Genomic DNA, 14776 nt, shown 5'->3' with positions numbered 1-14776 from the left:
TTTTGTTTCTTCTCACATGAGTTTGGTGTTTGAATTTATACAACTAAGCTGTGACATTAACTCAGAAGTAGTTCCAGCCACATTAAATATTGGCAATCCTAGTCAAAATGTAAAACAGTGCAATCACTTTGGAAAATAGTTTGAGAGTTTTATAAAAAGCTAAACAAACACCTATCATATGACCCAGGCACTTCATCCCTAAGTATTTTTCCACAAGAAAGGAAACATATGTATACAAAAAGACTTGTACATACATGTTCACAGAAGGTTTATCTACAATAGCCTCAAACTAGAAATAATCCAAATGCCCAAAAACAAGTGTCTTAGTCATCTAGTGCTGCTATAACAGAAATACCACAAGTGGATGGCTTTAACAAAGAGAAGTCCATTCTCTCACAGTCCAGTAGTCCACAAGTCCAAATTGAGGGTATCAGCTCTAGGGGAAGGCTCTCTCTGTCTGTTGGCTCTGGAGGAAGGTGCTTGTGATGCATCAGTTCTCTTGGTCTGGGAGCATCTCAGAGCAGGAACCTCAGGTCTGAAGAATGCTGTCTGCTCCCGGCACTGCTTTCTTGGTGGTATGAGGTTCCCATGTGTCTTGGTTCACTTCTCTCTTTTATATCTCAAAAGAGATTGTATTCAGACACTATCTAATCTTGTCAACCTCATCAGTATAACCTCATCACAGTGATAGAATTTGCAACACATAAGGAGATCACATATAATCTCATCATAGTGGCAGAGTTTACAACACATAAGGAAATCACATCAGATTACACAATCATACAACACTGGGAATCATGACCCAGCCAAGCTAATAGATATTTCTGGGGGACACAACTCAATCCATGACAACAAGCAACAGAGATTGGTTTCAAGCATAGTTGTAGAGATTGACCTTAGATGAATGCAAGACTCTTATTTTATTGTGAATGGAGGAAATACAGAGTAAATGCATCCATATGCAGATGGGTTTATCTGTAGTGGTGAAGAAAGTTCTCTCCCATTTGCCTACTTCATGGTTAAGAGTAGTGCTCTGGGGACAGAACAATTCCCTAGCCTACCCTCTGCTGGCTTCTAATCTTGGGCACATTCCTTGACCTCTCTGTAAATCAATTTTTTCATCTGTAAAATATAGAACCACCTTGTAAGGTTGTTGTAGGATTTAATGAGTTAATATATCAAATACACTTAGACTAACCAAAAAAACCATTGCTGTCTAGTCCATTCCAACTCATAGTGACCTTATCGGACAGAGCAGAACTGCCCCATAGAGTTTCCAAGGACTGGCTGGTGGATTTGAACTTCCAGTATTTTGGTTAACAACCAAGCTCTTAACCAGTGCACCACCAGAGCTCCAACCTTATAATCTTTGTATGAACTGAGCCAACAGCTGAGAATGAAGAGACAACTAGAAGGAGATTTTGGAAAGATTTGTTTTTGATAATTTTTTATTTATTTTTTTGTCTTTGTAATCTGATAGAAACTGTTTTAAGGGTTTTAAATGTATGAATATATTAATTACCCACATCATCTCTGCTAGACCATTTTACAGATGAGGAGACTGAGGCAAGGACACAAAATTTTAAGAAGCTTACACAGCTGTTAAGTGGCAGAGCTGGGACTCACAGTAAGGCAGTCTGACTCTAGAGTTTGAAACCTTCACTTTTTTTCTTAAGGGGAATAGTTTTTATTATTTGTGTTGAGGTAAAACATATATAAAGCATCAACAAAGAAGATATACAGATGAAAAATAAATATATGAAAAGACACTCAACATCTTTAGCCATTAAGGAATACACATTAAAATTATAATGTAATATCACTATCCACCTATCAGAATGGCTAAAATGAAAAATAGTGACAACACCAAATGCTGGCAAGGATGCAAAGAAACTGAATCATCCACACATTGCTTGTGAGAATGTAAAATGATGCATCCATGCTGAAAGGTAGCTTGGCAGTTCATTTCAAAATTAAAAATGAACTTCCACAGAACATAGAAATTGCACTCTTGGGCATTTATCTCAGAGAAATGAAGACTTATTTTTCATGCAAGAACTTGCTTTGGGCAAATCTGCTGCAAAAGACCTCTTTAAAGTGTCAAAAAAACAAAGATGTCACTTTGAAGACTAAGATGCGCCTGACCCAAGCCATGGTATTATCAATTATCTCATATGCATGCAAAAGCTGGACAATGAATGAGGAAGACAGAGGAAGAAGTGATGCCTTTGAATTATGGTGTTGATGAAGAATATTGAATATACCATGGACTGCCAGAAGAAAGAACAAGTCTGCTTTGAAAGAAGTCCGGCCAGAATGCTCCTTAGAAGCAAGATGGCAAGACTACGTCTCACTTAATTTGGACGTGTTATCAGGAGGGACCAGTCCCTGGAGAAGGACATTATACTTGGTAGAGGGTCATCGAAAAAGAGGAAGATCTTCAATGAGATGGATTGACACAGTGACAGCAACAATGGACTCAAGCATAACAAAGTTTGTGAGGATGGCACAGGACTGGGCAGTGTTTTGTTCTGTTTTACAAAGGGTGGCTATGAGTTGAAACTCACTCAATGGCACCTAACAACAACAACAAAAAATTATTCATTAGTATCTATCATTTTGCTTTTATGTTGCTTGTACTTTTCATCAGCCAAGGCAATTGTTTGATACATCCTATAGAACATTCCATACTTTAAGGTTTACTTTTTATATAGTATATCCATTGTCTTTTCTTTCAAAGCTTTTGGAAACATAAAAGGAGATAGTAATATTATCACAACTTCTAATTTCAGTTTCCCACATATTATTAGATCTATTTTTTATTCCTGCCATTTGTCATGTTTCATCTAGACTTTCCTTCAGAGATGTCATTGCCTTTTTATGTACTAGCAACCAAGGATTCTTACAAAAAGAATGACTTTCAGGAAAACAAGATAGTCTCAATTTTTTTTTAAACAAAACAACTATTATCCCACGAGTAGTTCTGGATTTTACAGGAAGTCCACTACTTTTTCTCCTCTTAATTATCTTGAGTGTCATCATCTTTTCACAAATGGGCCTGTTAAGAGGTTATCTGTGTATGCTTGTCTATGTTTACAGCTGTTCACTGTAAAAAAATTTCTTGATTCTGTTGTTAGGGTAATCCCTTTTACTAATATTATTTTATCTCATTATGTAGATGATCGACCAAGAACTTTTACTAGGGCTACTTTAACTTATTTTATTATGTTCTTCCTCAATTGTAGCTGTAAAAGCAATTTTTAAAATTCTTTCTACACAATAAGTTGAAATTTCTAAAAACATTTAAAAATGAAAATGCTATTTAAAATTTTTCTAGGAAATAACATTTTGTATATCATAACAATTTAAAAAATTGAAATAATTTCTAATGCTTGACTGTGTCTATTCATTTTATTGGGGGGATTATAACTTTTAATAGTTTTAGTGATTAGCTCTATTAAACCACTCTATATTTCAGTCTATACACATGATTTGGAAGGTTATTAGAATGGTCTTACAGGTAAAAAATAATAATAAGGTAGCTTTTCCTTACATAATTTATAAAAACATGTCAGTGATACTACCATACCGTTTAACATTTTGAGAACATTTGAGATGTTGTTGTTGTGTGCTGTTGAGTCGATTCCGACTCATAGCAACCCTATAGGACAGAGTAGATGCTGCTGGTGGATTCGAACTGCTGACCTGTTGGTCAGCAGCCTGAGCTCTTAACCACTTCATCATTAGGGCTCCACAATTGAGATACTGATTTGTAAAGAAAGGGCAACCATTGCAGTAGATTTTGGTTTACAGATGTAAACAGAACCAAGTTTCAATGTCCTCTGAATTTCAAAACTACAGACCTTGTCTTATTTTTTTATTTTGGGAGGACTTGTCTAGGGATACAAAAATTATTGTTATTCAATATGGTGGCTCATTTTACATAAAGCTACCAATTTGATAGTTTTCAGTATTCATTTTGGGGAGAGAATTTCTTAGATGGCAAGATTTAATCTATTCTCAGCATTTGCATCATTTACAATGTTCTAGGTTACAAGTTACAGAAACCAACTGTGACTTTCTTAAGTAAAAATTATGAATAATTGGAAGGATATATCGTATTTTTACACACGTAACACGAGTAAGATTGAGAACTATTTTCACAAAATTGACTGGTTGAGTTGATAAACAAAATACAGGAAGTCTTCATTATATGAGTACTGAGAAAAGACCATTAAAAATCAACCCCCTTAAATATTCTCAAGTGAAAAAAGTAAGGTACAAAACAAAGCATATACTAAATTATCATTTAGGTAAAATATATACATAAGAACACACAAGATTTTCTGGAAGAATCCCCAAGCAACTGGTAACCTCATATGAAGTATAAAATTTCCTCATTTCTTCCTAGATACTTCCTATGAAAAAAAGCTGGCCCAGCAAGAAACTTTTTCTTGCAGAAAATTCTAAAACACAATATATTGAGGAACAGACAGACTTGGATCATTATAGAGAACAGCCCTTTTTGTATACACTTCTGAGTATTATCAAGATAAAGGAATTGTTGATGGAGATGTTGTGATCTCTTGTGGTGGGGGTTTGGAAAGGGGTAAGCCAGAAGGGCAATAATGCTGTTTAAGAGTTTTATTAACACACTGATCTAATTCCCAATAACATCATCACCCAACCTCTTTTTTTCCCTCCCTCCCTTCTGTTCACTTGTTCCAGTTTTTTTAAAAGGTGGGAATCTCATTAAAAATTGAACAAGACCACATATACAGTGACACTGAGTTTGTTCCATTGAAAAACAAAAACAAAAAAATCTGGTGCAAAGTCATATCACTGAAGGAAAAATTGTTCTTAATTTTTAAAACATCAGTTACAAATTTATAATAGCAAGTTGAATTTTTGTTATCATTTTTGTAAAAACTCTTCACCTGTAAACACAGACTTCAGCATCAAGGTGCGCTGTATCCTCTAGTCCATTTGTTCTCAAAGTGTAGTCCTCATCACTATTTCTTGGGAACTTGTTACAAATGCAAATTCCTGGGCCCCGCCCCAACCTGCTGAACTCTGGGATGGTGCCAGGCCATCCGGGGGACTCCGACGCACAATAAAGTTTAGAAACCAGCACCTTAATCCAGTGATTCTCAACCCTGCTGCACATTGGAATCACTTAAGGAATTTTGAAAAATGCCACTGCCTGGGCCCCATCCCCAGAGATCATGATTTGATTGGTTTGGGGTGTGGATCTAGGCAAGTGGCTCCAATGTTCAGCCAGGATTCAGGAGCATAACTCTAACCTGCTTAGTTCATCTTGGCCTTTGTGGCCAAATAAAATGACTCAAATTGACTACATCCCAGTAGGACGGAATTAGTTTCCCTCTCAAAATCTGTAGAAATTTTTGAGAAAGTTTAAGTGGAGAGGATTGAGTTGTGTAGGTTGACCCAGGTGGAGAGGATTGAGTTGTGTAGGTTGGAGCCAGAGGTAGCTCTCATCTTCTTTTTTCTTTCCTTTAACCTCTGGGATTTACTCTCATTGTCCTTTTTTTTTTCACTTCTCTAATTTTTATTTTTTAAATTTTGCTATATTTTCGGTGAAAGTTTACAGTGCAAATTAGTTTCTCATTCAAAAATATATACACAAATTGTTTTGTGACTTTGGTTGCAATCTCCACAATGTGTCAACACTCTCCCCTTCTCCACCCCAGGTTCTCCATGACCATTCATCGAGTTTTCCCTTCCCTTCCTGCTTTCTTGTCATGCTTTTGGGCAGGAATTGCCCATTTGGTCTTGTATTTTTCATTGCCCTTTTAAGTCTTTTCAAGGTTTAAGACAGGAATAACTTGATTGATCTTATTGATAGTTTAAGAGAATCATTCTGACTACTGGGTGGAAAATGGCAGGAGTGGAGCGGGTATAGTGGTATAGTGGTTAAAAGCTGAGCTGCTAACCAAACGTTCAGCACTTCAAATCCACCAGATGCTCCTTGGAAACCCTGTGGGGCAGTTCTACCCTGTCCTACAGGGTCGCTATGAATTGGAATCGACTCGATGGCAAAGGGTTTGGTTTTCTGACTTTTGGAGCAGGGAAGAAAGAGGAGGCTGTCGCACTAGTCCAGGCGGGACATGAGTGATGTAGATTTACGTTTGTAGCAATGGAGAGATATATGCTAAGGATTCGGGTGTGAACTATTTTGGTAACAGAATAAACATGATCCTGTCCTATCGTGATTTCCCATCCCCTTGGCCACAGTGATTCAATCAGGTAGGAGAGAGGAACCATGCTAATCACTAAAAAAAAATTAAAAAGTAGCTGTAGAGTTGATTCTGACTCACGGCAACCCCATGTGCTACAGAGTAGAACTGCTCTATAGGATTTTCTTGGCTGTAATCTTTACTGAAGCAAATCACCGGGCTTTTCTTCCACAGAACCATAAGGTGGGTTTGAACCATCAACCTTAGGTTAACAGACAATCACAAACCACTTGCACCACCCAGGGACCTTAAGCCAATCATCACCTGTAAACCTGTTGCCGTGGAGTCAATTCTAACTCATAGCAACTCTATAGGACAGAGCAGAACTACCCCATAGGATTTCCAAGGAGCAGCTAGTGGATTCAAATTGCCATCTTTTGGTTAGCAGCCGTAGCTCTCAACCACTGTGCCACCAGGGCTCCTGCCAGTCATTAGCCACTGACATTTTCTCCTCCTGTATGGGGAAACAAATTTCTCTGGTTCATCATCTAAGATGAAGGAAGCTTGGAATTTAAAACTCCATGAGGAGACAGAAAGTCCTTTGAAGCAAGTAGTCATTGAAAGAACCTTGAGTATGTAAATGAAAGGCCAGCCATTACTTCTGGTTCTAGAGAAACTGGAGCTGCCCGTCTTTAGAATGCAAATATCTGAGAAGGCATATGGAACCCTTTGCTTATGGAGACCAGGACCCTTCCCAGTTTTTCAAACTGCAGGTCGCAATCAGCTGGTGAATTGTAAAGTCAAATTAGTGTGTGAGACAATTTTTTTTCCTAATGAAGTACAATGAGAAAATTATAGTGCATCATAAGGATAAGTATTGTTTGGAAAACTTGTTTCATACACCATTATGTACTAGACAACAGTGTAAATTATATTTCTTGCTTGAGTTCAAGATCACAAATGTTAAATAACCATTCCAGGATGAACCATTTCCCAATGGTATTCAATGTTATAAAGATCTGTTGAGGTGAATCAGGTGGAGCCATCCCGGGCCCAGTGTTAGGAAAGGGCAAGGAGGCCCCCGAAATAAAACTATCATGGAAGTCAGGGTGAGCTGCTCCCCTTGCCAGTGGAATTGGAAAGAGAAGGGAGATGACAATTCTAGGACTCTTTGGCAAGGAAGCGAAAGGCAGATTCCAGAATATGTCCTGACCCAGCCTGTGTGGGGCAGACATCAAGCAGGAATGGCTGACTCAGTAAATCAGAAGAAATACAACCCCAAAGGCACTTAATAATTCGAAAGTATAAGACTAACCAAAAAAACAGATGGTCTTCCCTCTGAAAGTTAGAATGTACAGGGGGTTCTGTACCCATAATTACACCTAGTGGGCAGAAGGACAGGGATCCAGTCTTCAGCAGAGAAATTTCTCTCTTTATGTAATGGAGTCCGGGAGGTTCAGAATCATTTGCCATTGTAGAAACTTGATATCCTTTGGTTGAGTCTATTGGTGCCCCTTTGCCAATCATATTGCTCTGCCAGTTTGATAACCACACAACATGTCTATTATTGAATCAGGTAAAGGACAATTCCCATAAGAAAAAATGAGTGACTATTAACTATATATCTTAGTCAAAGTTCTTTGGATTTCAAGAAACCTTAGACACCAAAAATGGGAAGCTTTCATTCTTCTTTCTCCCCAGACAATATTATCATCAGATATCACATCATATAAAAGAGTATCAAAATTATGAAAAAGATATTATTTCTATACACAAAATTTAATAATCTCATAAATTTACAATCTAATAATCTCCATTTAATTACTTGTTACAGAACAAATGTGCAATATTATCTCTAATCATCATGGCTATTCAGCTGAGATACAATCATCCCCATTTATAGACAAGGAAACTGAGGCTGAGAGAGCTTAATAATATCCCCTAAGACTCCATAATTTTATTTAGTTGCAAAGCTTACAAAATCTACAAAAGTCACTCAGCTACAAAGTTTACAAAAAAAGAAAAACTATAAAATCTACAGAATCTTTCCACTCTAGCATGCTGTCTCTCCCTCAGTCATTCTGATGTGTTTCAAGGTCAAATCTCATTCTCCTTTCTGAAAGCTTCTAGGAAGAACTCAGTTTCTCATGCACAGATTCTCAGAGGCGCTCCACTGTCACCTTCTCCAGGCTGCTCAGGACAGAAGAATGGACGCAAAGGCTCTGAACGGGAGAGTTCTTCATGTGTATAGATGAGGGCATCATTTCTAACATCAAAAAATTTTACTTCTTCCATCTCAATATCCAGGAAAATTCCCACATGGTGAAGGCTAGGGCTTGCAGAAATTCTGATCTGTGGGAAGGAGTTGCTGTAGATTGCTCCTGCCTTCATGCTAATGATCCAGAAGCCATGTTCAGTGGATAAACTGCCCTTCACTTTTCTGTCCACAGACTCCTTGCAGACACCCAGAGTCCATTCTTTCCCCTCTTCCACTTCTACCTCCCAGTAATGGCGGCCAGTGGAGAAGCAGGGAGTGCCGAGAACACAGGTCATGTAGGTGAATCTATTGGGATCTTCCACTGGGTTGTTGCAGATCTTCCCACACTGAACACTCCTAAGGTCACTGGAGAGCACAAGCAAGGAGCTGGCGGTAGCTGCATCCAGGGTCATATCCTCTCGGCACCTCAGGAGTCTATCACTCAAGTGCAGTCTTTGCTCCAGTAGGGGACCATGCTGCTTGATGAGAAATATCAATGCTATCATTTGCCATTCTTCCAAAAGAGATCTCTCATGCATTCTTCTACACATAGGGCAGATCAATATTGGCTCCTCCCTTTCGCGAATCCAAGTTTGAATGCAATCGCAACAAAAGGTGTGTGCACAGGAGAGAGAAAAAGGTTTGGAGAAAAAAATCCAGACAAACAGGACAGGTCGCCTCTGCTTTCAGACTCTTGGCCATAGTTCTTGAGGGTCAGCAGTCAACTGAGCTGAAAAAGCTCTTTCTTAGCTTCTGGAATCGATCGGGAGCCCTGTGTACGTGATCTGCTCTTTAGTAATCAGGATGTGTCTGAAATCACATGTGGAAAAATACTAAGTTAATATAAAAAAATTAAAATGTGCTAAAGTGGGCAAGGCAATGCTAACTCTTTCAGAGGTGATAGTGGTCAAAGAGAAATAGGATAATGGAAATAGTCTTTTCAGAGGGGGCAGCTTACCTTGTCTGAAGACTTCCAGCTGAGGTTCTCTCTGTGAGAGGTGAGCTGAACTGGGTCTTTATCCAGTCTAGGCGTGCAGTCTCCACCCTTAATCAGTATTCCTTTGTGAGTCACCTGCAGTTCAAGAATCAAAGAATTTTCACATCTAAATCAATCATAAAAATAAAGCCAATCTTACTCTACTCATCACATAAAGGTGGCTATAAGGGACCCCCAGAATTTAAAAAAAAAAATTACCATTTAAAGAAAACTAGCAAAATCCATTACAAAATAAATGAGCTGCCTATTGTAGAATCGTAGAATGTTAAGGACAAAATATTGTTCTGATTAAGTGCTTTAAAGTACTTTTGGAAAACTAATCAAGGCTTGAGTGAGTGTGAATGAAAATATCACTGGTATTAACTTCTCTAAAATAATCATCATGTCTGAGCAAAAAGCCAAAAAGGCATTCATGACAAGGATGATACCCGTCAGTTACCGCAGCTGCTCCCAAAGCTTAAGAAGCTCGGTTGCACCTAGAGCTTCCTCTGGGCCTTACTACAAGGCTGCCTTACTTTGGGTAAGCTAACTCTGACCTTCTGGGCATGGCTGATTGAACCAGGTAAGCCCATGACCCAAAGACAGCCATCTAAGCCTGGTCAGTGACTACGAGATGTTGTGAATCATTAATTCTTCCCCAAAAAGGGCCTGCATTGAGTAACTAAAAAACTTTCTCTTACTAAGAATTCACAAATCACACATTCAGTTGGAACTGAATAAACAGATTCAGAGACAGAAAGGAGCACAGTCAACAACACTAGAAACCGAGAGACAGAGTATATAGCAATTGGACACTTCGGTGGCCAGCCCAGAAAACTGCCTTGCTAAAACTGTTCTGCATCCTAGGATACATTGACTCCTCTCCATTCTTACTTATTTACAGCCTCCACACGCCAGGTCTCAACTAGACTCAGGAGGTGCAAATGTATGTAACAATAGACAGCCTATCTGCCCACATGGAACCTGGAGTCATCTGAAGCCTTCCAATGCCTGAGTGACAGTTCAGTCTAATGGGATCTGACTGGATGGCAATAGAGATAATCTTTCTTAAATCCTGTTATCTTTTTTTTTTTTTTTAACTATTTTTTTAAGGCAAATTAAACATGTCGCTTGCAATCCAAAAGCGCTAGCCTAACACACCTTGGAAGGTAACTAAGAAAATAATTTAACAAATGAAATAATGCCACCTATGTAAAAAAGTAGTTCTTTTTATTATTACTTATGATCCCAAATGACCAAAAGCAATCTAATTATGAAACAATAATGCAATGATTAGGTTAATTATAATACAAGTACAAGTGGCAAGTGTACTTATAAGTATACTTATTTATGAAAACCCAGAAAAGTCTTTAAGAAATAACGTTAGAAAATAAAAAGGAAAGATTTTTCAATGACACATACACTGTAGTTAAAAAAGCATATACATGTAAAAATGACCTGAGGTTAATATGCAAAAAAATAGACGGTGATGTTGGAAAGTTCTCTGACATAGGACCAAAAAAAAAAAAAAATCCCGTTGCTGTCCAGTTAATTCCAACTCATGGCGAACCTAGAACCTATAGGACAGGGTAGAACTGCCCCATAGGGTGTCCAAACAGCGACTGGTAGATTTGAACTGCAAACTTTTTGGTTAACAGCCGATCTCTTAACTGCTGCGCCATCGGGACAAGATTGGCTTTTCCTTTTGGAAATTCAAATGTGAAGGTATTCGAAAGAGAAGTTGTGTTCAAAGAGAGAAAAATAAGACAGGGCCGGCTTACCTTGACTTGGAGACATTCGGCTGGAGTCCTGAATGGCAGACGTCCGCTCTGAGTCTCTGCTTCCTCCGCAGTGACTTTCGTCTGAGGTACAGAGGGCTTTTACATTGCCTGGTACAAAGGCTCCGCCCTCAATCAGAGAAGCAGCCTCCTCCCCAAAGAATGTGTTGTCTAGATTTAATCAAATAGATTCAATCAATTCTACTCTTCATTGCATGACGATGGCGTTAAAACATGATAAGCATTATGTAGTATAGCTACCCTCTTTGAATTAAAAACCCCAAAAAACCAAACCTACTGTCATCGAGTCAATTCTGACTCATAGGGTTTCCAAGGCTGTAAATCTCTAGGAAGCGGACTGCCACATCTTTCTCCCGCTTTCGGTTAGCAGTCAAGCGCTTTAACCATTGTACCGCCAGGGCTCCTAATTTTAGAACTTAACTTTGAAAAACAAAATGATTTACAGACCAAATACAGAAACACACGCTGAAACGTAATCAGATCGTGCCTAATGTAATCACTGGTATTAACGTCTCTGAAATAACAGAATCTGAAACAGTTTTCATGTGCTTAGACTCAGCAATTCTATCTTGAGGGTAGTTACTGGACATGATAAGAAAGATGGCAGCCAGTTTAAATCTTTTATGGGGTAATTGTTAACAATACCCTCTTGTACTCTCAAAAATGTCCAGATTTAGACAATAAATTATGTAATATCAGTGTTGGTGCTAATAGAAGCATTAAAAGTAATAACAGAGGAAAGCTAGGACCAAGTAATCAAAAAACGGGCTTGGAGTGTCAACAAATTCCTGTTGCTGAAGTAAACCCTTCCCATGGGATGGACTGCATTCTTACTTCCCACTTCTCGTCTTTTCCAAGTTCGGCAGTACGAGGCCAACCACACAGCTTTAACTGTGTTTGTACATGGTTGCTGCCATGAGTTACACCCATTACCATGAGTTAAATCCTTACAGCAGCAGGTCTGAAACTTTTTAAATTTTAATATCAGGACCCTTTACACTTCAAAATGACTGAAGTCTTTAAAAAAGCTTTCTTTTTTTTTCTTTTAAACTCTCCCTTCTCCCTCCTTCAACCCCTGATACCTATTTATCTTTTTTATCTCTATAGATTTACCTATTCTAGATTATTTCAGAAGTGAAGTCATACAATATTTATCATTTTGTGTCTCACATTTCACTCAGATTAATGTTGCAACATTCACCCATGTTGTAGTGTGTATCAGAGCTTCATTTCTCTATAGCTAAATAATACTCCATTGTACATATGCACCAGAGCCCTGATTGCACAGTGGTTAAGAACTTGGCTGCTAACGAAAAGGTCAGCAAATCAAATCTACCAGCCACCCCTTGGAAACCCTGTGGGGCAGTTTTACTCTGTCCTGTAGGGTCACTACGAGTCAGAGTCGACTCCACACAACAGGTTTCTATATATACGACATTTTGTTTATCAGTTCATCTGTTCATGGACACCCAAAAAGCTTTTTGTTATATGAAATATATCTTTCCGCATTTATGGTATTATAAATTAAAACCAAGAAATTTTTAAAAGATTTATCTAACAAATTTAAAATAACAAAACTTCTATAAAAATACAACTTTATTTTCCAAAACAAAAAATTAGTGAGAAGAATGCCATTGTTTTACATGTTTGTAACCCTCTGTAATTTCTGGCTGAACAAAAGACAACCAGATTCTCACATCTGCTTTTGTTCAATCTGCTGCCATACGTTGTTTTGGTTGAAGTATGTGAAGAAAATTTGGCCTCCCACAGATATTTAGTTGCAAAAAGAAGGACTTTGCAGACCCCCTGAAAGGTCTCAGACACCCAGAGCCCCTTTGATCACTATTTGAGGGCCACATCTCTGCAGCAAGGAGTCCCTGGATGGCACAAATGGTTAAGCACTCCACTACTAACTGAAGGGTTGGTGTCTCAAACACACCCAGAGATGCTGCGATCTACTTCTGAAAGATCGCAGCCTTGAAAACCCTACAGAGCACAGTTCTGCTCTGTAACACATGGATTCTCCATAAGTCCCAGTCAAAGGCAATTTACTTTTTGTTTGTTTTGCTCTACAACAAATTCTGTAACTCTAAGTGGTAGCAGAGAATCTTAGTTCCTCAGCAATCAAAAGACCCTAACAACATACCCAACCATCTGTTTGTGTATGGCCATAGCATAACTAATTCATGTAATGTGGCTAAATATGGAACTTTTCCTTCCCTTTCCCAACATGATGAGGTTCTTTTCACCTTTTTCATTTAATTTACTTAACTTCTGGATTGATGCTAAATCAGATTGATCTCTATCACTGTCTGCACCTAGTAGACCCTCAACAGCTAATTAACAATGATATAAAACATCATTTCTTGTTGATTTTTCATTTCTCAGTTAGCTCTAACTGTGTCTTGAACATACACTGCCTCACACTGCTAAACTTTGATAGGAAAAAATATTTCTTTCCCAGAAATACTGCTCAAGTCCCAGATTCTTCATTAGTACAGCAAAGCTGAATTCAAGGGTAAGTATCTTTTTTTTTTTTTTTAAATTTCCAAGTGTTGGAAATATTTGGAGTCCCTTATCTGTAATGGAGCCCAGGTGGTGCAGTGATTAAGAGCTCGGCAGCTAATCAAAAGGTCAGCAATTCGAATCCTCCAGCCACTCCTTAGAAACCCCGCATTTCCACTCTATCCTATAAGTTCACTATGAGTCGGAATCGACTCAACAGCAATGGGTTTGGCTTGGTTTTTGGTTTGTCTGTAATATCTTAATACCAAATATCTTAATAATGACAACATATCAAAAATGTGCATGAAGTTTTTTTTTTTTTAATTTAGAGAATAAGTTTTTAATTAACATTATTGCTTCCACAAGATTAAATCAGGAATTAAGCTTGTTTCCATAGTTGCTGGACTAAAAAATAAATTGACTGTCACACATGCTAATTAGATAAGATGCAGTCAGTACAGGGGGCCGGAGGGTGAAATAACGGGCCATGTCAGGAGTCTAACATCCCTGCAAGGGGATGGTGTTTACTCAAAACTCCGTATGTATGCATGTTTCAAAAGGCAGCAGCTATAGTGGGGCAGCTTTTCATGATTAGCTTCCATCTAGGGATAAGAGCTGGTTTGCCGCCTCTTCTCTCCAACCCAAGTCCTCTCCTCCTCTCTGTTGCCCCATTATACATTAAAGGGGACTCTTTGTGCATCTGAAAGAAAACAGAGGGCATATCTCTTAGTTATTATTGCCATCAAAGCCCACTAATTGCGTTCCCGCTTTCTCTTCTTCAAAAGGAGCTGTGTTTTGCAGACCTGGTAAGCTTTCTGAAGAGAACATTTTTGAAACTTAGAATGTATAGAATCTTCCAATTCTACACATACTTTAGAGGACTGACTCTACAAAAAAAAAGGTCACTGACAATTAAACTCCATTCTGGATTTAATTGTGTCCCCCCAAAATGTATTTCAATATAGCTAGGCCATGATTCCTACTATTGTGTCCACCATTTTGTCATCTGATGTGATTTTCCCATGTGTTGTAAATCCTATTT

General features: G+C 38.3%; 1 protein-coding gene across 1 annotated transcript; it reads right to left on the bottom strand.

Moving 5' to 3' along the window:
- Nucleotides 1-8295: 8295 nt before the first annotated feature.
- LOC101353036 (ret finger protein-like 4B) lies at nucleotides 8296-9156 on the bottom strand. The gene is given in 2 exon segments (XM_004391290.2): nucleotides 8296-9107; nucleotides 9109-9156. Coding segments are annotated over 2 exon segments (813 nt in total). The 3' UTR covers nucleotides 8296-8342.
- Between the last annotated feature and the right edge of the window lie 5620 nt (nucleotides 9157-14776).

Source organism: Trichechus manatus, unplaced genomic scaffold (genome assembly GCF_000243295.1).
Source record: "Trichechus manatus latirostris isolate Lorelei unplaced genomic scaffold, TriManLat1.0 scaffold00017, whole genome shotgun sequence".
In the NCBI taxonomy this organism is placed as follows: Eukaryota; Metazoa; Chordata; class Mammalia; order Sirenia; family Trichechidae; genus Trichechus; species Trichechus manatus.
The sequence above is the reverse complement of the archived record's forward strand: the minus strand, read 5'-3'. Positions and strand labels throughout refer to the sequence as shown.